The sequence below is a fragment of the Ambystoma mexicanum genome, chromosome 1q (assembly GCF_040938575.1).
Source record: "Ambystoma mexicanum isolate Mex_15411 chromosome 1q, UKY_AmexF1_1, whole genome shotgun sequence".
In the NCBI taxonomy this organism is placed as follows: Eukaryota; Metazoa; Chordata; class Amphibia; order Caudata; family Ambystomatidae; genus Ambystoma; species Ambystoma mexicanum.
Window position 1 is genome coordinate 437,775,080 of NC_090922.1, and position 23,443 is coordinate 437,798,522.

Consider the following 23,443-nt stretch of genomic DNA (forward strand, 5'->3'; position numbering starts at 1 on the left):
AACTCTCTAGTCAATACCCTCCTCACAGTAACCCCTCTAATTCCTTTGCCACAGTAACTATTTGATGCCATTCACATTTCCTAAGCACATGCGTGCAATATATATCAAATGCATATGAATGCCGGTGGATTGTATCCACTCTATATAAACTGTTGGCGGATAGACTTCCAGAAGACACTCCTTGTCCAAGGGAAAAATGGGCGTTCGACACGGGAGATGAAATCACAGATGAAAGGTGGTATAATGTGTGTACTCACTAAGGAGGTGCAATGAATACTTGATTTACACTCATTCCGTTTAAAATACTTAACATGTTACATTATACACCAGTAAAAATTAAGAAGTTATACTCTGATCAAAAGGATACATGCCCACGCTGTTCTGCAGAGGAAGCAGATTATATGCACATGCTTTGGGGCTGCCCTAGGTTGAAGAACTTCTGGGATTCTGTATGTTCTACCTTGTCTGACATTTTTATTACATTGCTAGAAAATAAAACACACCATGACCAGTCAATGTAGGCATCCATGTGTTCTTCCATAGCTCCCAAAGCTCAATATTCCCTCCCCAAATAATACATGCATAGCACCCTTGCCCTTTGTGTCCCCATCCTCTCCCCCACACAGCCCAATTTTGACCAGACCTCTCACAGCGCCTTGCATCCCCTCTCTCTTGCATAAGATCCCTCCATCCCTTTTGTTGTCCACCACTCATCTCTCTCCGCATATTACTTCACTTGTATATCTAATGGGGGCTACATGTCGGGAGTAGTCCCTTCCCTTCCCCTCCCTCCTTCCCCCTCCTCCCTTTGACCTCAAACTGGACAAAGAAATCACTAGGGGGCGTAGGAGATCACCAGGGGTCTCCCCCGTCCCCTCCCTCCTTCCTTCCCCCTTACTCCCACTCCCGCTGACCACAAACCAGACATTGAAACCTCATCATCTACCCCCCCTCTTCTCCTCCTTTGAAGTAAATTGTTCTACATACTGTATCACTGGTTTGTTAAATGTTTGTAAATATGCTCCTTTCATTATTGTACCTTGTTGTTATGCTGCAAAGTGCTTTGGATTAAAGCGCTATATAAACTCAATAAACATAAACGTAAACATAAACATAACTTAATTCACATACCAGTGGTGGGGTCACCCATGGAATGTATATTTGGATTGTGGCAGGATGTACCTGGAAAATACAAGAGGAGTTTTTTGAACTTAGGATGTATACTAGCCGAGAGATGTATACTACAAATGTGGAAGGCTCATGATCCACATAGGAAAGAGTAGTGGATGAACGAGGTAATATGGGCTAATGACTGCAAAGACCTTTTAATTACAATGAGGGCAATGTCATCTAAGCCAAGGGTTATTTGGTCTGACCTTCGTATATACTTGTGAAAATATTATAAGTTACTCACCGTAGTGACTAACATACTCTTAGTCCATAGTCCCCTTTCCTCCATACTGTATGGGCGTCCCTTCCAAGGGACGGGAGACAGAACCTTTTTCACCAGAAGAAACTTCCCCTTTAAATTTAGAGGTGCGCGGGGGCGCGGCCCAGGGAGTATGTGCTGCCCTGACTCTGCCCTCCGGCGCCACACCACAGTCCCCATTGACGCGTCGACAATAGATTTAACATTGCCTAATGACACCAGTATTATTAGGGGGGAGGCTGGTGGGATGTATGGAGGAAAGGGGACTATGGACTAAAAGTATGTTAGTCACTACGGTGAGTAACTTATAATTACTCTTACGTCCCGTCCCCTTTCCTCCATACTGTATGGGCGATTACAACCGATTATAGCCCCAGGGTGGAGAGGAGACCCTCTTTAAGCAAATAGGTTCCTGAGAACCGCCTGTCCGAAAGCGGCATCAGATCTAGAGCCGGCATCCAAACAGTAAAGTTTGTAAAAATCCGAGGGGGAGGCCGGCTGGCCGCCCTGCTTACGACTTGCCACGGGACATGGCGTTGGAATGCAATGGCCATTGCCTTGGCCCCAATTGCGTGGGCATGCATGTTGGCCGGCAGCGGCCTGTGCTGACCCTCATATGCTTCCTTGATGGCAGTGACCATTCAGCAGGATATGGAAGCCTTTGAGGCCTGGCCTCCAGCTGCCGAACGTGACGAACATGGTGTCCGACTTCCGGAAGCCCTTGGTCCTGTCCTAGTAGAATTTGAGGGCACGCCGGACATCCAGGCAGTGCAGCACTTTCTGTGCATCATCCTTGGGATCGGGAAAGAACGTAGGGAGGACTATTTCCTCGTTCAGGTGAAATGCGGCTGGAACTTTGGGCAGAAATGCCGGCTGCATCCGCATGACTACTTTGTCCTTGTGAAAGGTGGTATATGGTTCAGAGGTGATCAGCGCCTGAATCTCGCTGACTCTGCGAGCCGAGGTAAGACCGACTAGTAAGGCTGTCTCTTTGGTGACCATCCTAAGGTCCATGGACGCTATTGGCTCGAATGGTTTGTGCGCCAGGGCGCCCAATACTAGATTAAGGTCCCACACAGGGTGTGGCCTCTTGACGGGTGGGTAGAGCCTAGCGAGACCAGTCAGATTTTTCTTGATAGGGTTGGAGGAGGAAAAAATTCCTTCCTCCGAGTTCCTGTACGCCCCAATCGCTGCAAGGTATGTACGGCAGGAGTCGACCTGTACTCCCGAATGAGCGAGGTGTGCTGAAAAGGAGAGCACGTCCTCCAAATTGCAGGCCAAGGAGTCAATTCCCTTGGATTCTGCCCAGTGGCAGAACCTAGTCCATTTGCTCTTGTACTGGACCCTGGTGGCTTTGCTCCTGGCGCCCTGCATGATCTCCAGAATGGCCTGTGAGAGGCTAAGGTGCCTAAGCGTTACCTGCTCAGGTACCACGCTGTGAGGGCTAGTTTCCCTGGCGCGGGGTGGATGATTCTGCCTCACTCCTGAGCCAGAAGATGTGCGGGGCCCGTCGGAAGGTGTATCGGTGGCACCTCTGAAAGGCTGAGGAGCTGAAAAAACCATGGCCTGGCCGGCCACCATGGAGCTATCAGAATGATGCGTAGTCGGTGAGACTCCTTGATCTTGCAAATGACTTTGTGTACCAGAGGAGTGGGCGGAAAGGCATAGGCTTTCATGCCGGTCCACTGTAGCTGAAATTCGTTGCCCAGTGAGCCGGGGCCATGCCCTTGCCAGGATGCAAACTGGGGCCACTTCTTGTTGTGCCAAGTGGCAAAGAGATCCACGTGGGGATGACCCCATCTGCTGAAGATCTCCTGAGTAACGAGGTCGTTTAGCTGCCACTCGCAATTGTCCGCTCCCAGCCTGCTGAGCCTGTCTGCCTCCAGGTTGGATTCCCCCGGGAGGTGGACTGCTCAGAGGTAAAAAAAAAATGTCCAAGGCCCATTCCCACATGCTGATCGCCAGTCTGCACAGAGGAGGGAATCTGGTGCCTCCCTGCTTGTTGACGTAGTACCTGCTGGTCGAGTTGTCTGTCTGGATGAGGACAATCTTGCCCTTGAGGAGTGGGAGGAATGCTTTGAGCGCTAGCAAGATGGCGTTCAACTCCAACCAATCGCTGTGGTATTCCTGCTCCTTTCGAGTCCAGGTGCCGCGGACCGAGATATCGTCCAGGGTGGCTCTCCAGCCTTCGAGCGAGGAGTCTGTGGTGATGGTGGCCTGTGGAGGGGGTGGCCGAAAAGGCTTGTCCGTCCGTAGCTTGCAGTCCATGGACCACCAAGTTAGGTTCGGGTGGGGAGATGGAGGAACGTTGATCATCTCTGATTGTGAGCCCTGCTCCTGATTCCATGAGGCCGCGAAGTGCAGCTGAATCCTTCTCATCCTTAGTCTCGTGTGCGGCACGGCTAACAGGACCGCCGCTAGTAGATCCAGTAGATGTTGGTACCACCATGCTGAGGTCACCTCTCTGCTGAGGAAGTGGGCGGTGGTCTGCTTGATGGCCGAGATCTTGTCTTCTGACGGGAAAACCCTCTCTGAGGACGTGTCCCAAATGAGTCCCAGGAATGTCAAGAGTCTGCGTGGGGAGCAGCTGTGACTTCTTGAGGTTGAGCGAGAAGCCCAGGTCATGTAGTGTGTTCATAAGGGCATGGGATGAGTGGTGAACCACCTCTGGACGAGCCTGTCATTGAGGTATGGATAGATGCGTAGGCCCTGCGCTCTGAGGAGGGACGCTACAGCATTCGTGAGCCTGGTAAAGACCCTGGGGGCCGAGTTGAGGCCAAATGGAAGGACTTTGTACTGGAAATGGCAGGCCATGATTCTGAACCAGAGGAAAGAACGATGGGGCTGCCAAATTGGGACGTGCAAGTACGCGTCCTTCAGGTGCAGGGAGCACATCCAGTCTCCCTTGTCCAATGTCTCTGCTATAAAAGCTGGCATAACCATCTTGAATTTTTGCAGGGGTAAGGAGAGGTTCAGGGTGGAAAGGTTTAGCACAACTCTCGGGACTGCCTGGTTCTTCTTCTGAATGGAGAAAATCCTGGAGTAGAAGCCAAAGCCTGGCTGGGAGGCTGGAACTTTCTCCACTGCCTGGCTCTCTACGAGTGACTGGATCTCTGCCAAAAGAGTTGCTGTCCCAACGTATGGGAGTGGAGGGGAGGAGGGAGGAGAGGCTGGGATGGGATGGGTATGCGGTACCCCGTGGATATTACAGAGAGGATCCAGGGGTTCATGAAATTTTGGCACCAGAAATGTGCGTGGAGAGCAAGCCTGCCACCCACCGGAAACACGTGGACCCGAAGGGGCATGTCATGCCTTCTTTCCCTCGGAGGTTGAGGCTGAGGAGGGGGACTGGAAAAAGCCGTTACGCCTCCCCTCCCCCTTTTTGGTGTTTGTGCCTGCTCTGGGACGGCGAGCGGTCCGTCTGCCTGGATCTGCGTTCCTGGAAGCTGCGGAACCCTCCATATGTATGACCCTTCTCTGAGCGCTGCTGAGATTGGGTCTAAGATTTCGGCGTAGTCTTTGTAAGAATGCACAAGGACTTTGCCGTTTGTGAGCTGTTCTTCTTGTCCAGCTCTTCGTCCGTAGAGGAGTGGAAGAGGTCATCCCCACCCCACGAACGGTAGATCTAGGATGCGCTCCTGGACGTCCGGGTTAAATTTCGTCGCCCGGAACCAGGCCATGCGCCTCATGTCCGAGGCAATGCAGACGGCACAGCCCGAGGTATCGATATACGCTACTGTGGATACCATGAGGTTGTGCGCCACGAGCTTGGCCTCCGTTAGCCCCGCCTTAAAGCGAGATTGGCATTGGGAGGGGAGTTCCGGGAGGAAGTCCGCCATAATCGTTGGTTGGCGGCAGCCAGCATGGCATCTGCGTTGGCCTGACGCAGGTGCAAGGATGCGGTGGAGTAGATCTTCTTGCCGTAGGCCTCACAGATCATCTCCTCCTTGACGACCAGCGCCGCAGAGGAGGAGGCTGAGGACGACTGAGGGTTGGAGTATAGTGATGCCACAGCGATCTCAGAGGAGTGTGGCTGAGGATGGGTCGAGAGCAAGAGTATCACCCTCCATCTGCCTGTACTTGGCGTCCAGGCGTCAGTTGACCGGTTGGACTGAGTGGGGCTTGAGCCAACCCTTCTTGGCCAGGGAGACTACATCGTTTTGCAGTGGAATCCCCGTGTTGGCAGAGGGTCGTCTTGTGAGGACTTAGCCAGAACCACCTCTGCCGGTTGTTCGACCTCGGGCTGAGGGAGGCCCAGGTACTCCGCCAGGCCAGCAAGACGTTCATGTAAGGCCCTAGCTGAGGATGGCGTTTCCGGATCTTCCAACTCGTCCATGTCCTTCGGATCTAGAGGATCTTGCGGAGGAGGAGGGATAGATGGAGCTGGAGGCTGGGGTATGGAGACCGCAGTCGGAGCCTGAGGAGGCAGTGGAGGTTGCAGAGTTGGCTGTGGAGCCAGAGGAGGCGGCTGCACCGGGTCTTGGGGGCCCGATGAAGGCGTCTGGGGTGCCTCTAGCATTGCAGGAAGGCCTTCCCTAACTGCGTCCTTGTTGATAGCCCCCATCTGCGGAGACCTCATGAGGACGAGGAATTTCACGAAGAGCACCTCCTCACTGGCCGAAGAGGTGGTAGGGGGTACTGACGGGGTAGCAGGGGACAGCTGAAGCTGCTGCGTACCCAGTCCGTATGGACGCATGGGAAAGCTGCCCTGCGCATATGAAGGGTAGACTGTAGGCCATGTACCTGGTTGCGACCAGTCCCACCTTGACACTCGTTCTTCACCGAATTCGTGGAATGGCGTCGGACGGGTGTTCCCGATTGGCACGGCGACCATTTTGTCGAGCTGCCTGCCACGCGCCTGCGACGTGATGCCCAGCCTGCTGGGTCCGGCCTGGTCCAAGACTCTAGCGTGTGGATCACTGGGCCTACCCTGCTTCTTGGGTCTCGGCCCAGTAGATGCGACACCCTCGACCCGGGGGTCAGTAGAGCTACATATAAGCACCCCCTCAGATGTATTGCCGGTATTAGGGCATAGCCTCTCGTCCATCGCGCCGGTAAAAGGACGGGGCCCCTCGGTTGTAAGCCTGGTACAAGAACCTTCTAGTCCCTCGACACTGCGTCCGTGAGGATCTGAGGACCCCTTGACCCAAGTGCTGGCAGCTGTAGCAGCCTGGGTGCACGTGCCGGTAGAAGGACCTGGCTAGTCCCTCCCCCGCAGCAGTGTACCTGGGAAAGATTCTCCCTTGTGGGGTGCGCTGGAAAATATCGGCTATACCTTGGACCTGGGACGAAGCGTCACAAAGTTCTTGAGATCCTCCGGAAGCTCCCTCCACCTGGCTAGTCTGTTCTTCAGAGCCTTCGAGGACAGTGAGTCACACGGTGAACATGATAGCCAACCGTGGTCTGGGCCAAGGCAACGTAGGCAGAGGTTGTGGGGGTCTGAAGTTGCGAAGAGCCTGTTGCAGGATAGACACCTGCTGAACCCGCTAGAAGTCGACATGCACCGGGGAGGAGCGTGACGCCTGAAGACAGAGTACCTGAATGATAGATAACACAAAAAAGACAAAGAGAAATATCTGCGCATGGAATTACATGGCCGAAGCCAAAACCAGGAGCGCTGGTGAATTCGGCTAGTTCCGGTCGATGCGGAAAAGGGGAATGAGGTGTGGCACCAGAGGGCGAAGTCAGGGCAGCGCATGCTCCCTAGGCCGCGCCTCTAAATTTAAAGGGGAAAACGGTTTTTCTGGTGAAAAAGGTTCCGTCTCCTGTCCCTTGGAAGGGACGCCCCTACAGTATGGAGGAAAGGGGCCGGGACGTAAGAGTACATTATGAACTGCTTATAGTCAAGGGTGGAGAATGATAACCACAATGTAGATGGAAATATAATATATGTGGAAGCAATATGTAACTGTATACTTTAGCATATTGAGTATGTCGAGGCCTAAAGAGTTAAAAGAAAAAAACTATTTCCTAAGCAGACCAAATCTCCCGTTCACCCTTTGCCAGCTCTAGTTAACACAACAATGATTACATCAGTAATTCAGAGGACATCTTTTAATCCTCTCCCCTGTCACCTCTATGAGCCGATCTATGCATTTACCCCTTGAATGCGTTCCTTTAGCTTAGTCTTCCAATGCTCTTTACATGCCCTTTCCAGTTAACACCTTGCTTCTATTCTGCTTCTATTGGTTTCAATAAAGTTTGCCGACCAATCCCTGGTAGATACATTGTCCTGTACTGTTCTCTACCTAAATATACCCCATCTCAAAATGCTCTCTACAAAGCTACACCTCCATAGGCCACTCAGGTTTCACCGTCTGACTACTCGTGATTATTTCAGCAATGCTACTCTTTTTTGCAAATAAGCTGTTCACACTATTGCACTCAATGCTTTTTCTGCTTTGTTAGCTCTGTGCTCTTTTCCCTGCAACGGTCTTCCTCCAATGCTCAACCACTTTGCTGCCTTTCGATGCTCACCATGTTACCCACATGTACCCTTGTAAATTACATCAGATGTACCTGCACTGGCGGCAAGGAATTTATCCCTGGCAGACATGACACTCATGTTTATGTGTTTTCCGCACATTTTCCTTTAGACGTCTTAATGAAAGAACGATGCAACTATCGAGGCTACAGACCGGACTTGAACTAAAGCCATGTTGAACGCTCCCTCGTATCAGTTGACCCTCTCCTTTAGTTGCTTTGAGGTCTGCTGTTCGCAACAGCTACTACAGCCTGCTTCAGAATACTGGGATTTAGAACTGGAGTCACTAAATGCCACTGTATGGCAGTTACCAGCAGACCCTTTAGTGGCTTCTCTTAAAATTAAGACAAATTAATGATCACATCACAGCTTTCTAAATTACCTCAGACGCGATTCCCCTTCAAAGCTGGTGTCTGACATTGGGGCTGGAGAAAAACAAGCAGGACAACATCTATATGATCCTTTCTATAGGTCACATACTCTGCAATATTCCCCTTATACATTTCTGCTATTATTTCCCATACTAACACCACCTCTCATTGCCGGCCATTCTCCCCATTTCTAGCTTGAAATATTAAGGACTACAGCACTCCCAAAGGTCTTTATAGGTTTGACACTTGACGATTTGACTGCTGTCCCGAATACGCTTTTGATTGTTACAATATACACGTCCTTTCCACTGCTTCTCTGACACTCCTCCCCAAAATCAATCTACATCTGCTTCCCTAAACCCTGCTCATTGCAGATCTTTAAAGTATTGACAACTTCAACTTCCCAATGACTTCTCCATCACTGCTACAACGGATGCACTTGACACACCTGTTCCAAAAAAGATCTCCCAGATGGAAACAAATTTGTCTCTCAAACACAGTCCATTCTCCCTGCACTGCAGTCCTAGATACATTTTCCATTGCTACTCCACACACTTTCAATTTCTGTTTCCCATTAGGTATTCAACATAATCGGCATCTGCAAGGCTATATTAGGTTAGCCTTCAAGGGCAATAGCCATTGTTATTGATCAAAGGCTCTCCCAGCAAATACCCCACGAAGACTTTTACCATATGGCCCCTTGAATGCTCTCGCCACAGTTAGAACTCCAAGATTCCCACTGTAATTATTCCTGGGAGGCTATCGTCCTGCCGTCTCCACTTGTTTGAGGAGTCAGCACTGGGTCCATCTCAAGGACATTTTACAGCCTCTTCTCACTTTGTAATGCAGAGGGTACCTCACCTGGAAGGGTGTTGAGTACAATGCCCTGCCTCATTAGCTCTGCAGAGCCATCCTGAGTTGCCCCCAACCAGTCTTTTTTGAGTGGCAATGTTCGGCGGGTGGACACCTTTCCTTTGTCCTAAAAACCCCTCAAACCTGCTTTGTTGGGTTCTTTGTCACTGCTTTTGTTTCTGGCCTTAGGGACTCTGCTTCTAGGAATACGGTTGGCTCTTTCTGGTCATTTGAGTCCTTCGCCAGAGGTTTAAGTCCCTGGGAAGTCGCATTCTGTAAACCGCACCCAAAAAATAAGCCTCATAATTACTGGGTTGTTTAGCTCTTTGGAAGCAAACACAATGAGTACCTACCTCTGGGTCCTGAGCTGGTGGGTTATTCAAGATACTCAACCTCAGGGATGAACGTGGTGCAGGGTCGAGAATATTTGGAGGCAGGTCTCAACCACATTTTACCACTGGTTTCCATTGGGACTTTTCCTGCTGTACTGCATATTCTTCTGGACCGACCTCTGGAATTCTTCATTGGTCCCTTCACTCTGGTCCCCCTTATGGTTGCTCACTGTCAAATCTGCACCTGCGCAGTAGAAATGGGATTTACCTGTTTCCCCATACACATGGATTACCTAACAATGCTGTGCCTCTGATGTCTCTGGGGACTTTCTACTCACCTGAAACTTTTCCATAGTGATGTGGGGTTACTTACCTGTCCCCTGCATCCAGTTTTGTCCCAGTTATTATTTTAGGCCAAAGACTCTTACCTGTAATCTATTTTTAATGTCATGAACTCTACTTCTGCAAATATTATTTGCATATTCACACTAAAAGAGTCTTGCTAAAATGTATCCTGTCTTTTGGTGGCCTGGCTCCGTTAGAATTGTGTCCAGCCCCTTAGAATCATTATTGACGTGGCATTTGTATTTTCTGAAATACTATATCCTGAAGTTCTAGAAATTCTATGACTTTGTTAGTGTTGGCATTAGGTTCTTGTATGAGTGGTGTAATGCCTGGTTCTCTTCCCACCCTTTGTTTTCATATGCAATGCAATGTGCTTACCTCCAGGTAGTGGACCTACAATATAACAGTGGTGTGTTGTGTCTTTATGACATTGAATGTTTCTAATACACTAAGGATTTTTATACTCTGTTGCTAAAGTACTTATTTAACTAAAAGAGCTCTATGTATGTGTGCCATTATAAATGTGTATATTTTTCAATATACTAGTAGGTATATTTTCCATGGATAAGTGGGTGGACTACCTGTACCTTTGTGCCAACCTACATCCCCCTTGCTGGAGCTATGCCAGACTACTCCCCAACTGTACTATTTCAAGAGTGGTTTGGCTTCCCTTTCATGGTGGGTACTTTACCCCACCTTAATGATAGTGGTTGTAGGGGTGGGGGTGTTCAATGATACTCGTCTTTATCCAACCAAAGGCAATAGGATTTATACACTATGACGTTGATCCACCCACCTGGTCTCTGATAAATGAATGGTGGCTGAAGCCTGAGAACTGTAGTCTTTGAGATGGTGTTGGGTATGCCTTGGGTGAAGTCCAAGAACTATTCAGGCACTTAAGAATCTCCAAAACCAGAGATTGACTTCATAGCACAGAAGACCCAAAGTAAGGGGTTTCTAAAGCACTCTATGCTGATAGATCACAGACTAACAGACTAAGGTACCGGAATGCAAAAACCATGTGATGAGTTCTTTAGAACCAACAGCAAAGAGAAATATCACTATTACCGGGGTCTTCTGGTTTCAATTACCATGAAAAGGGGCTACTAAAAAGACATGACAAACAATAATTGAGGGACAGGGGAGAGTGGGGACTAATCCACTGTTACATGGTTTAAAATTCAGCAATTAAGGCTACAGTCTGCACATGTGATTTTTAATGTATTTTTAAAGACAATTATTCCTCTTCTGGTAATGTAACTATTTCTAGTGACAAAGTATCTCACTTTCTTTTGAAGGGCAATGTTTGGTGCTATTGGTCTAAAGTGTTCCTATATTTTACTATGGCCTAGAGGTCTATGAATATTGTGACTATGATGGCATTAGCACCTGGGATCCTGTTTTGACCGTTATTACTGTTCGCACCCTCACCCCATGTCATATGTTATATGCCTATCACTGGGTTGTGGAATTACATTTTAGTACATAATATAGAGGAGAGCAATGTCTTCGGGCAATTCACTGTTTTCATACATTCACTATGTACATTATTCAGTATAAGTATATAGTAGGTTTACTTTGGATAAGTGTGTGGACTAATGGCACCTTTCTGTCAGCCTATCTGCCCTCCCTTGAGATAGGCCTGACTGCTCCGATGCTCTAAAGTCCTTAAGAGAGGTTTGGCTCCCCGTTATGGTTTGGGTGCACTGACCCCATGATAAGGCTAGTGGCTGTACAGCCATGGGAGGGTTTCACAAAAACCGCCCTACCAGCAAGGATTCAACAGACTGAATGAATTTGAATAAAGCCATATCTAGGTGTAGACCACCCGGGGTTGGTTCTGCAAAGGGCATTAAGGCCTTGTTACACTGAAAAGTAAGGGCAGAATAACATTCTTTATGTAGAACCCCTTCAGTTTTTGTTTAAATTACTCTTGCAATCACAGAAGCAATGTGGCAGGATAGTGACATGCTATTTAAGGGTCTCCCTAATTAGGGATCTATCTGATCACTGCGCCGCCCGTGATGCCGCTGACGAAAATGTCGACTGCCATTACAGCGCAGCGCAGCCATCAGATAGATCACTTTGCCTGCATCCCCCGCCTGCATTGCCCTACCCGCTCCCGCCCCCACCCCCACCTACCCTTACGGCGGCACACGTCTGTGTGCACCGCCGATTTCCCACTATCCCAGCGGCGTCAGTTCCTCCTGCTTACCTGGGTCTGAGCTGACGCCGCAGGGTCCTTTATCTTTTTTACTTTCTTGTCCCCCGCTTACCACAGTGGTATGCGGGGGACACTCCTGCAACCCCCCTCACCTACCCCCCCCGACTCCCATTACAGCGACCAAGGAGGGCGGGGGACACCCCTAAAACACCTGCTCTGCTTGGTCGCATTTTTAAAGTCGCAGTAATGGTACGTTTCCCTTATTAGTAGAACAGCTGATGGATCCCTAATAGCAGATGCTTTAGAGGGCTTTGTAGAGCCTTTAGTGGCAAAGAGATTAATAGAGGATTCAAGTATCCTGACTTCAGCTTTCAACAACAGTACCACCCCCTTAAAATAAACAATTGATTATTTTGATAATTGCTTTTTTAGCCAACACTGCGTTGGAAAAGATGATGCTTCCTGTTTCAGTCACGTTACAACACACACGTGAACATATTCAAAGAGCAGTTCGACCCTAAAGTTAAAAGGACACACAGATTAATTTATAAATAATTTTACTCCAAATGTGCATAATACAGGACAAAATAAATGCCTCACCATGAAGGGCTCACAGTAATTGTTTAAGCATGTCACCAAGTGTCCTGGAATGTTGGGCTGGAAACAGCATGTTTGTCAAGCTTTGCATGCCAGTGCATTCTAATGGAGTGTGATTGGTATATCATCAATGCCTTGCAGCTATTGACAGGCAGTGGATCACATCAAACAAAGACACCTGGCTCCAAACCAACAGGCTGCCTGTCACCCAGCAGATTTAGCAAAACTAAACTGCACTGTGATTGCCACAGAGTTCTCTCCCAGTCCTGATTAAGTTTATGTTTCTTCACTCTTTTTACCAAGGAATTTAATGTGAAGCACTCTTTAATTGTGTTCAAAGAAACCCAATTTGCTCAAAGCCTTTCCACATGCTTGGTCGTTGGCACTCTGACAGAAAGACGGTCATCAAAGTTCTACTTTTTCCAGGATATCACCAATTTATAAAGTATTGATCTCTACAAGAAGAACCAGCCTACATCTATACACTGGTGATTTTACTTACAGCTGGAGATATAGGGAATTATGGGAAATTACTGTGAAAACTGCTCCGTAACCTGAAAAATAGCCTTAGTTGGATCTCAGATTTGTCACAATTTCTTCAAATTTACCAACCAATCTGAATTCCTCACATTGAAAAAGACCCTAAAATCATACCAATCCCAGCTTGGTAAACTGTTCCGTGGGAGCCTGATCAAATGTGGTCTACGCTCCACACCAATAACTCAGTTCAAATTAAGGACCAGTGAGTAAAGGGCCAGCTGATTAAGCTTTGTATGAAGTATTGTGCACTCAATCATGGCTCTCAGGCATGCCCACCACAGAAGTTGCAACAGTGATGAGCAAAACATACATGGAGCTATTAGAGAGATTGAAGTACTTCAGGTATGTGCACATTGGAATCATCAGGAATTGAACAGCCAAATTCTGCAGTTTATGATGGCGCACCAATAGGAATTTAGGTAGGATGAGGTACAGGACCCGTTTGCCTAATTCAATCTGGAGAAGACCAGTACTTCCGTATGTGTCCCATGTGTAAACGCAATGTAACGAGTGAACTTCTTAGGGTGTGTAAGCTAGAAGAACCAGATCCCACTGAAGCAAAGCTTTAAACTCCAAAATCAAGTTCCGACAAATTCTTTATCTTAGAAATTGGAGAAGGGCAGTTGGCAAGCTTCTGAGGACAAAGACAGTTTCCGGGGAATATGACTGGAACCTATGACAAATTCCCTAATTATGGGGAGATGTATTCACAACAGTCATGCAGGTAAATTGTTCCCACCTCGATGAGGATTCCACAGACTCGGAAGCAATCAGGGATTGTCCAAGTAGTTTTATATATAGCACAATACAGATTAGATCAGTGTAATTAGCAGGTGATGATACATATTGAAGAAAGAGCATCAGGTGGAACCCTGGATGCTCCACATATTGGCCATGAGAAAGCTTGAGTAAAGGGGGTCCATGTCATTGCAGAGGCATGACCTAGTATGAAGGATTTGAACCAAATCCAACTCAGTGCCCCCAACTCTCATTTGACTGAGCAAATCATTAAAAATGGCAAGATCAACTATCACAGGTCACAGAGAAATCCAAGAGGTTAAAGTCCAAGATCTTTCCTCCTTGAATTCTCTATTTGCAGAGATTTTCCACAATAGAAAGCATCACCAATTGTGGTCTAAAGTCTACCAGTAAAAGATTCATTACCTGGTTCTCACCAATGAATGCTTGTAATTGCATCATTATCTCCTGTCTAGGAGAGTGGCTAAGAAAAGCAATTAGAAATCGGCCTCATTTGGAGATGCTGGACTGAGCGAGGACGTTATAATCCGACTTCTTAAACTCTGCTGGCACCATGCTCAAGGATGGTGAAACAAATAGTTGGTAGAAGGATAAGGCCTGCAAGAATTGTTCAGCGAATGTCATGAAATTAGCAAGTATCAAGATCAAAATCCATGGTTTTACGGCAGAGTTGCAGCTTCCCAAATGCATATAGGGACAGAGGGCTGCAAGAGTCATAGAAAAAGGTTGGTGAATGAGGTGGTTCAAGTGTTTATACTTCAATGGAAAATTATTTTGATGTGATTTTCCTTATAAATGATCATCATTTAAGAGGTTTTATTTGTATTTATTTATTTGTATTTATTGTCTTTTTATACTGGCACTATTACCCAATGGGTTTCTTAGCTCTGGACCATTATACAAGAGATTAAGGACATCAAGCAACAGGCTAGAAGAAAAGGATTTACATTTTTCTCTAAATGTAGGTAAAGAGTTTCTCTTATACTCAGTGGGAGGCTGTTCCAAAATGTAATACCTGTAAGCTCTAGATCTCTTTCATTTAGGAACTACTAATGTAGAACACGTAGTATATAACAGAGGTCTAGAAATGACATGCCAGAAAAATCTCTTTCAAATACTCTGGCGATCTACCATAAAGAGTCTTATGGACAATCGTCAATAGTTTAAATTTGATACAGGATGTCAGAGGGAGGCAATGCAGTATTCTCATGGCCGGAGTTGTGTGTTCGAACATTCAGGTTTGTCACAACTATAACTGCTGCATTTTGTTAAAATTGTAATCTCCCAATGGCCTGTTTTGTTAAGCCTGCAAAGAGACAATTGCCATAGTCCAATGTTGCACCTATAATATCCCTAGCCAACGGCACAATTTTCCTCCGATATCAAATGTCTTAACTGTCTTACGAACATCAAATATGAATGAACGGGTTGTGCACATTAGATGGCTAAAATGTGGGATAAACGAAAGACCAGAATCCAAGATAATTCCAAGAGATTTTACATGTTCAACTACTTGCACTGAGCAGCCAGTATCGACTAGGCCACGCATTTTGGAAGCTCCTTGTAAATGGTTTTAGATGTTCAAATAACGAGTACTTCTGTTTTGGATTGGTTCTCTTTAAAAAGGTTGTATTGCTGAATACCCATATATTGGATGTCAGGTTGATTTTTTTAAAACATCCTATTGTAAATATAGCTCATTTTGAAATGCTGAAAGACTTCTGTCTCAAACAAAAAGAGGGGAAATAGCTTAGTGCAGTGGAATGGGAAACAGGCATTTGCAAAGACAAGTTATGCCTTAGCATAGGTTGTGTAAAGATGTGAAATGATAACGCGGTATCACTATTTATGTAAAAAATAGATAATGGTGAATTTTAAAAGTTTGCACTTTTTTAAAATAAGGTATAAGATTATATTCTTGTAGCTAATATACGGCAAACATTGCATGCCCTACAGTTTAAAAATGATATACAAACACTACTTTTTACATATAAGAAGGTGCCTTATTTATACTTTGAGGTATTCTAATTAGAAACACCTTTAGGTACATGCAAATTCTCCTCCATCGCCATGCGATGAGTCGTAACCCACCTTCTAATTGCTGCAATAATAGGGTTTATTATTAACAAACATAATGTCACTCTATGCTTTGAACCTGGAAGGAAGCAGAGAACAATCAATCCCAAGAGAATCCAAACCTCAGACATGCATGATACACACCTTTTTTGCAGCAGGTGCCACAAAGACATAACTACCGTAAAGGCAAACATGTTATGCCATGCTTCTCTGGTGCTAATGTGTTTCTGTCCAAAGAAAGCTCCAACAATGTTCTGCAATGTGGCGTTCCCACCACAGGAATGACCAGTCAGGTTCCAACATTGAGATTGCCACTAACCATTGAAAAAGTGGCATCCTCTTTCTAAATATCTTTCTGAGACAGCCCTCAACATATGGCAATTCAAAACAAACACACACAATGGTGCTAGATGAAAATTTATAAATAAAAATGGAGTGTCAGAATGGCAAGTTTAAAGCTGGAGCGCAAATAGGGTTAATGTTTGAAGCAAGGAGGGAAATGTGAGCTATGTTGGCATAGCAGCCTTTCTTGGTCTCTCAGTTGCATGCTTTGGCATCATCCCTTAATGTGCAGCCCTTGCACAGGGCATTAAAGCAAAACCAAAAGTTGATGGCTGGAAGGTTTTGTACAAATCAAACCGGGGCACAGCTCTCGGCAACCCTCCAGACATCGCTTGTTCAGCCTGCTAAACCATTACAAAAGGGGAAAGACCATATGCAAATCAGGCTTGGTCACATACCAAAAGGGGCTAGGTGACATCCCTTCTGCACAAGACCACAAGCATCCCCATCAGCCACATTGAATTGGAATCGCTCTGCATCCCTGAGACTTCGACTGCTTACACTACGCTTGCGTTCCGCTGCGACAGCTCTGCATGACGCAGTCTTCCTAAGTGGTTCTTCCACACACATCTTGGTCTCAAATTGTAGATTTTTGTGATAATTGGTCGCAGTGGAAGACCTGTGGGCTTTGTAAGGGTTTAAAGTATGAAAAAGATGAAGAGGTGGCATGGCTTTGGTTATAAACTTTTATTGAGCGTTGCAAAAACCTATCTATCCCTAACTATTTATGAGGGTTTCCCTGCCTCAACCTAAAACTAAGGAGGTATTCACCATCCTTGTCTGAGACCCTACTTCCATCCCTTACACTTAGACCAAAGAATGCTAAATAAAGTAAAGTCTTCCACCAGGAGAATGATTCCCTTCACCTGGTATTCAGCGTAGTTAAAAGTCCAAGAGAATGCTTCCTTTCTCCTGGTACACTCAGAAATGTTATCTTTACAAAAAGGCAAAAGCAATGTGGAATGACACTCTTCCACTGACGTTCTGTTGACTTTCATTTTAGTTCAGCTTTCAGATTCTTTACCAGGAGAATGCCCCCCTTTCTCCTGGTGTCTATGGATGTATCAGTGTCCACACACTTTATACCTGGGGAAATGACTCCCTTCCCCTGGTTCTCGACATATAAAATGTAATGTTCTTAACTGCTGCCAGCTCTGCAATTCCGATGGTCTCTGTTCCCAGGCTCTTACAGTGTCCCAACTCTTTCTATGAGTTTCCCCGACATCCCTCTGATCACTCAATTGGGGAATTTTTTCCTTATGCTGTACTGAACTTTGTCTTTGGTTCCCGCCCCTCCTCTGTTGCTTCTTTCAACTATTTTAGAGTCCCGGCCCCTTGTCTGGTGGGCCGTGGTTTCTCTCTCTCCACCAAGATGAGGAAATACTCCTCGGATGCAGTCTCTATTCACTGTGGTGTCCTCAAACCTTCTCCGATAGCCAGCGGTTTAGTTGTCTCTACTGAGATGCAGAAATATTTCTCGTATGCACTCTCTATTCGTTATAGGGTCCCACATTGATGGCTGGAAGCTGAGACCCCTCGAGACACTTCCCTTGTCCCCACTGGTCCAACCGTGCCTCCAGTTACCCACTGGGAGCTGCTTGTACAATGCTGGTTCTTTCAGGGTCTGATGTCGGTCTCTTCCTGGCTTTGCAGTGTTTCTGCATCAGTCGCCCCCCAGGAGTGTCGGCACCGTTGTGGGAGCACACGGTCCAACCCCTGCGGGAGGTAATGCCACTGCCTCGCCTTCTTCCACAGGTTCTTGTATTCGCTTCCGTCAAGCTCACTGGAGATGCTCTCTACTTCCTGCTCGTGTCCTCCAGTCTCTGGTCTTGGCAGCTTCCTTTACTCTCGCTACTGCAGGGCTGGCTTGACCCAGCTGTGCTTGAACGTTTGTTTAGTTCTTTGTTTCTTCTTATACTTTGTTGACAGCTCCTTCCTGGTGGAAATGCCTTTGTTCCTTTTCACTTTTACATCTTTGTGCCTCGGGGACAACTCCAACCGGTACTTGCCTGACCTGTACTTTTCAAATTTTCTGTGATCTTCCTCGTCCTATTCCTTTTTACCTGGGCTGTACTGAAGGTATTACAATTGTACATATGTTTAGAAAGGGGTGTGTGATGGAAGGGGGGCCAGAGAATGTTGGGATGTGACGTCAACTGAGTGCTTATACTCTAGGTTGTCATACTTGTCCCCAGGTGGAGTTTCTTCCCATGAGGTCCTCCCGCATTAAACCACCACTACGGGGACTATTGGGTAGTCGTCTCACCTCCCTAGCCTCATAGGAAGGGGCTCCCACCTGGGGAAAAGTGACATTTTGTTCAATCTGAAAATGTGAGGAGAAGACTGGGTTTCCCAGGATCATTGGTAGATTTGTCTCCCTGAGAAGTTCCAGGAGACCCACTGGGGCCGACTCAGGAAGACCCAGTATATGCACATTATTGCATCTAGAGCAATTCTCAAGGTCATAATTTTTGACATGCACATTCTTCATATGCCACTGCGCTTTCCAATATGTGCACTGCATCCTCTGTCTTAGAAATGTTTTGCTCTGCCTCTGACGGTCGAACACAAAGTTTCTCAATCTTTGCATTGGATGAGTCTACCTTGGCAGCCATGGAGTCGATTTTGTCGCCAATCGTGCCCATACTCTTGGAGATTGTGTAGCACTGTTGTGAAAGGGTCGGGTAGACCTGGGTCCCTTGTGTCATCTCTCAGGGCATCTTCCTTTGCTTCTGAATGTAGGACTTCTAGGCACTGCTTTTTTTGTATACCCATCCAATTTGGCTTGTTTTTCTGAAGGAGGGAGAGGGAGGCTTCCCGCCATGGTGGATTTGAAATCAGGGGGCACGAGTATGAATGCGGTAATGCTGGTGTCTTATACATTGTGGTTGGTGTCCAGGAGATTCAGTGGAGCCAGCAACTCTCCCCTCATGGGACCCACCATGCGGTTTAAGGCTCTACTGGCCCAGACACCTATGCGATGGCACACTGCAGGCATAAACATTTCAGGGTGCGGAGATGATCTACTTAGATCAGGGAGAGGCAGCTGCCCTCCTACCTTGTGAAGGGTGCAGGCTCCTCTGAGCCTCACTGTTCCCCTGCTAGACAACTCATGGTGCATCAGGTGCCCACCCCCCTGCACCACACACGTCACTCATCAGTGAGCACTGAGAGCAGGCCACCAGGCCCCAGGGATTCAGCTGCTCCAATTCAGTTCCTGGTGTTCTACAGGTCATTTGAGACCTGAGGCCCGTACACGGCTGTGTTGAGCTAGCCCCGGCCACCGGGATAAACACCCAGTTACCCACCGGCCAGCCCTCAGCAGGTAACGTCATCCCGGGCTCTTGCAGCCCCCACTGGGCTCTCTTTGGGGGCAGGCCACGTGTTTGCCCCTCCTTCCAGGCACACCACAGCACAGCAAGTGTAGGCCCTGGCCATCCTCCTCTGACACCCAGCTTGCGGTGGCTGCTCCAGTGTCACGCCACCCTCTCTGGCTTTTCAACCGCTCACTCCACAGGTGGAGGCTAATTCTGGCCCAGGATATTCTGCCAGGCATGGATAATTTAAAGGATGATGCCGGTGAGCTGCAGAGCTCTAAGCAATGGCTGAATTTAATGGGCCAAAATTGGCTTAAACTAAATGGGGATCAGACTGAGGTGCGGGTGCTCCTTTTTCTTCACTTTCTTTTAACTCTTGAGTTCTTAACTCAGAGTCATGGTCATCCTCTTTCTGGACTTTGTCGGTTGGTGATCCTCCCATGTCAGTGACGGTTGTCAAAAATCTGGGGGCCTACATACCTTCTTTCTATGGTCGCACAGGTGGGCGCGGTGTGTAAAACTGGCCACTTTCTATTGAGGATACTCTGCAGGGTGTTACCTTTTCTGTCTGAGCACCATCATCATGTGGTGGTTTCCTCTCTTGTGGCTAGTCGTTATTATAATGCATTATACCTAGCACAACCTAAAGGCCTTATCCACTGTCTTCAATTGGTGCAGAATATAGCGGCCTGTGTAGCTACAGCCACTCCCTATTGCTCCCAAATTAGTCCAGTGCTTAAAGACCTTCAATGGCTTCCTGTGGATAAAAGAATTAACTTTAAATCACTCTGTCTCGTCCACCGGGCCTACTGTAAAGTCGGCCCAAGCTTTCTTCAGAATACATTTCTGCCCTATGTTCCTGCGAGGGCTCTCAGCTCTTCTAATGATAGTTTATCGTCCCAAATGTTCTCTTGAGTAGAGTGGGCGGTCAGGCTTTCTCAGTGGCAGCTAGTAAACTGTGGAATACCCTTGCGGTGAGTTTGAGACGCACCAATAACCATCTTCAAATCTGCTGGCATCTTAAAACCTTTTCATTTTAGCTTGGGTTGGTATCTTTCAGTTGCATCCTCGCGCCAAGATGACTTTTGGCGTACGTGCGCGCTACAAGTGCTAATAGCAAAACATAACATAACAAAGGCGGCCATCTTTGTTGCCCTCCCCCCCCCACACAATGCAGGAGTTGACTAATAGGGAAACATTTATGTCTACACAGTGCCAAATGATCATTTTCAAATAATGAGTTCACAAACAAATTGTCGAAAGTAAAGAAAAGATTTGCAATTTTCATCTTACAGAGCTTGCTGGTTAGGAGCCTCTAGTCTTCTCAGGACTCGATTGTCCATTATTCTTTTTTTGGTCACCAATGGCCTTTGGGTTTCATGTCGGGGCGCCTCAGAGCCTCTACCCTCCTGGGGTCAATGCAGTGCTTGGGTCATTTTGCAAGTTGTTGTGCACTGGATTCTTTTGGTATACCATACACTCAATGGGGACTTCTCATAGAGAAGTGGACTTGGTCGTCAATGCACTAAACTTCCTAAACCAGAGGTCTGCAACCTTTGGCTCTCCAGATGTTTACGACCACAAATTCCATAAACACTAACCAACATGGTCAATGGTGAGGGATCATTAGAGATGTAGTCCAACATATCTGATGAGTTGCAGGCCCCTGTCCTAAACCATCAGCGTTCCACAAACTGTATTCTCCATTCTATTAACAGTCTTAATATCCCTCAGACTTACTGGGGAGTCCTCAAACCACATCTCCCATCAAGTCGTACATTTGGTTTTGTAACTGGAATACAATGACGCTAACTCGCATCATGCAGTGCGTTCAGTTTACCGATTCATTCGTCTTATACGTTCGGGAGTCTCAGGACTATAAAGCAGTGCAGCTGTTGGTCAGTGAACAACCATGTTGTCTTACACACTGGGGCAGCTCAGTACTACAACTCCTGCCTAGTCATACACTTGTCTGGTCAATGTATCATTCCACTTGTCTCACACTTTGAGGAGTGTCAAGATTCTAGCAGTAGGCTGGCTTGACCCATGCACTAAGTTTGTTTGTGCTTTGCAACTTTGCAACCATCTCTTTTCTCCTGCCTGGCCCCTTGTACTTGATAGTTATGACAAGAACAGGCTCAGGAACTTCTGCTTTTCTCAGGTGCAGCTTCAGTGTTTGCATTTCACCAATCTAAATGTTCTCATTGACACAGTGGTGTGTTTTACTCACTTTCTTTTCACAGTGGGCCAGGTAATGGTCTTGCCATCTACTGGAATTATCCAGGCTCAAACTCAAACTCAAACATCTGCTTCCCACCAACTTAACACTCTTTCAGCAGTCCTACACCCCAGTTCCTTCTCTGCTTCATGTTCCCCTTCCTTGCAAGCTCACTGTTCCACTTTGAGGTCCTCCACTCTAGCTAATTATTTGCGCTCTACGTCCAGCAGTTGCCTGGTCACACAGCCAGCGTCTCTCTGCCTGTTCCAGTGTCTCACAGCTTCACATCCCTCAGAGCATTTAGCACAGCTTCCTGCTTTCCTGCCAGGTTTTTGCAATACTCCATAGTATATCAGCTTTTACTTATGTGCCTTGCATATTTGCACTCTTTGCATCTCTCAGTGCAATGCTTCGCCTCCCAGTCTGGCGAAGCCAGTGTTGCTCAACATAAGCACTCCTCGTCTCAACACATTCGATTATGTGGTCAACCCATCACTGGCTCCCTCTTTCTCTCCTTTTTGGGATCTGTTCTCAATTTTTATGACGCTGCAGCTTTCCTTGTTTGCTTAGTTGATGATGGGGATGGCAGACATTTTCCTCAGGCCTATGTTCCATTTACAGAACAACATCAGCACAGAATAGAAGATGAGCAGGTCACCTAGGGCACCAGAATCCAGAGAATTTTGCTGCTGCAACAGAGAAAGCCCTGCTTCCCATTCTAACTCAGTAAAGACTTACTTTTAATCATTGTGCAGATTTGAAATGTCTTCTGGTGGTGCATTATGTGAACTTAATGAGGAATTCAGCGTTCCTGTATAAAATGGTGATAATCATTCTACAGCTGTGAGTGATACATATGTTATGTTGATTTATACAGAGCGCCGCTACCACCCAGTCTCCAGGCGCTCACGCGATTCTGCAAGAGAAGGGATGGGTGTGTTAGTGGGGATAGGATGCTAGGATAGGTTCAGAACCAGGAGAAACTGGTGTCTGAGCGTTGTCTTGCATGTGGGAGTTGGCTCGGGAGGCTCTGTGTGTTGCAACCATATGGGTAGGACTCACTGCCTCGGGGTTGTGCTTGGGTCTGTCGTGTGATGTTAGGGTGGGGTTGTGTGCGCACTGGTTAGTGGTATGAATACTCTTGGGCCATACTGATCACAAGAGTGTGAATACCCGACAGTAAATGTCAATAGCTGCCAATAAAGTTAGCACCCGAGCATGTGATGGCAATGGCTGTGTGACTCTGGGACAGTGGAATTATTGGGAGCTGGGAGCATGGTGGAAATTAGGTCTGTTTATCTGAGGACAAAAAGAGTTCGTTTCTGAGCCATCATTACGACATTTGATGACAGTACCAGAAATATCTCTGCATACCATGGCACTGTATAAATTATGGTATTACCGGACTAGAAGTGTCATGATGCCTGCCCCCGGAAGACTAGTCCAGGCCCAGCAGCCCCGGAAGCAGGCATCATGCCTCTTGGAGCATGCCCAAAAGCCCCAGTTAGGGGCTGTTTGGGTACAGTCCTGGCACCTATGGCGCCAGGCTCATAAAGATAAAGTCATTCCTGGTGCCATGGGCGCCAGGCTCATTATTGATAACTTACCTGAAGCAGA

General features: G+C 47.1%; 1 protein-coding gene across 14 annotated transcripts in view; it reads right to left on the reverse strand.

Annotated features, from left to right (window-relative positions):
• Nucleotides 1–23,443, reverse strand: part of PHAF1 (phagophore assembly factor 1) — a 1,056,812-nt gene that overhangs the window by 187,757 nt on the left and 845,612 nt on the right. For 9 of the 14 annotated variants that reach the window (XM_069640088.1, XM_069640070.1, XM_069640106.1 and 6 more), the window contains one exon: nt 1,132–1,182. The exons of the other annotated variants lie outside the window; for them this stretch is intronic. In XM_069640088.1, coding sequence (XP_069496189.1) covers nt 1,132–1,182 — 51 coding nt within the window. The remainder of the gene's footprint in view (nt 1–1,131; nt 1,183–23,443) is intronic. 14 annotated transcript variants of the gene reach the window in all.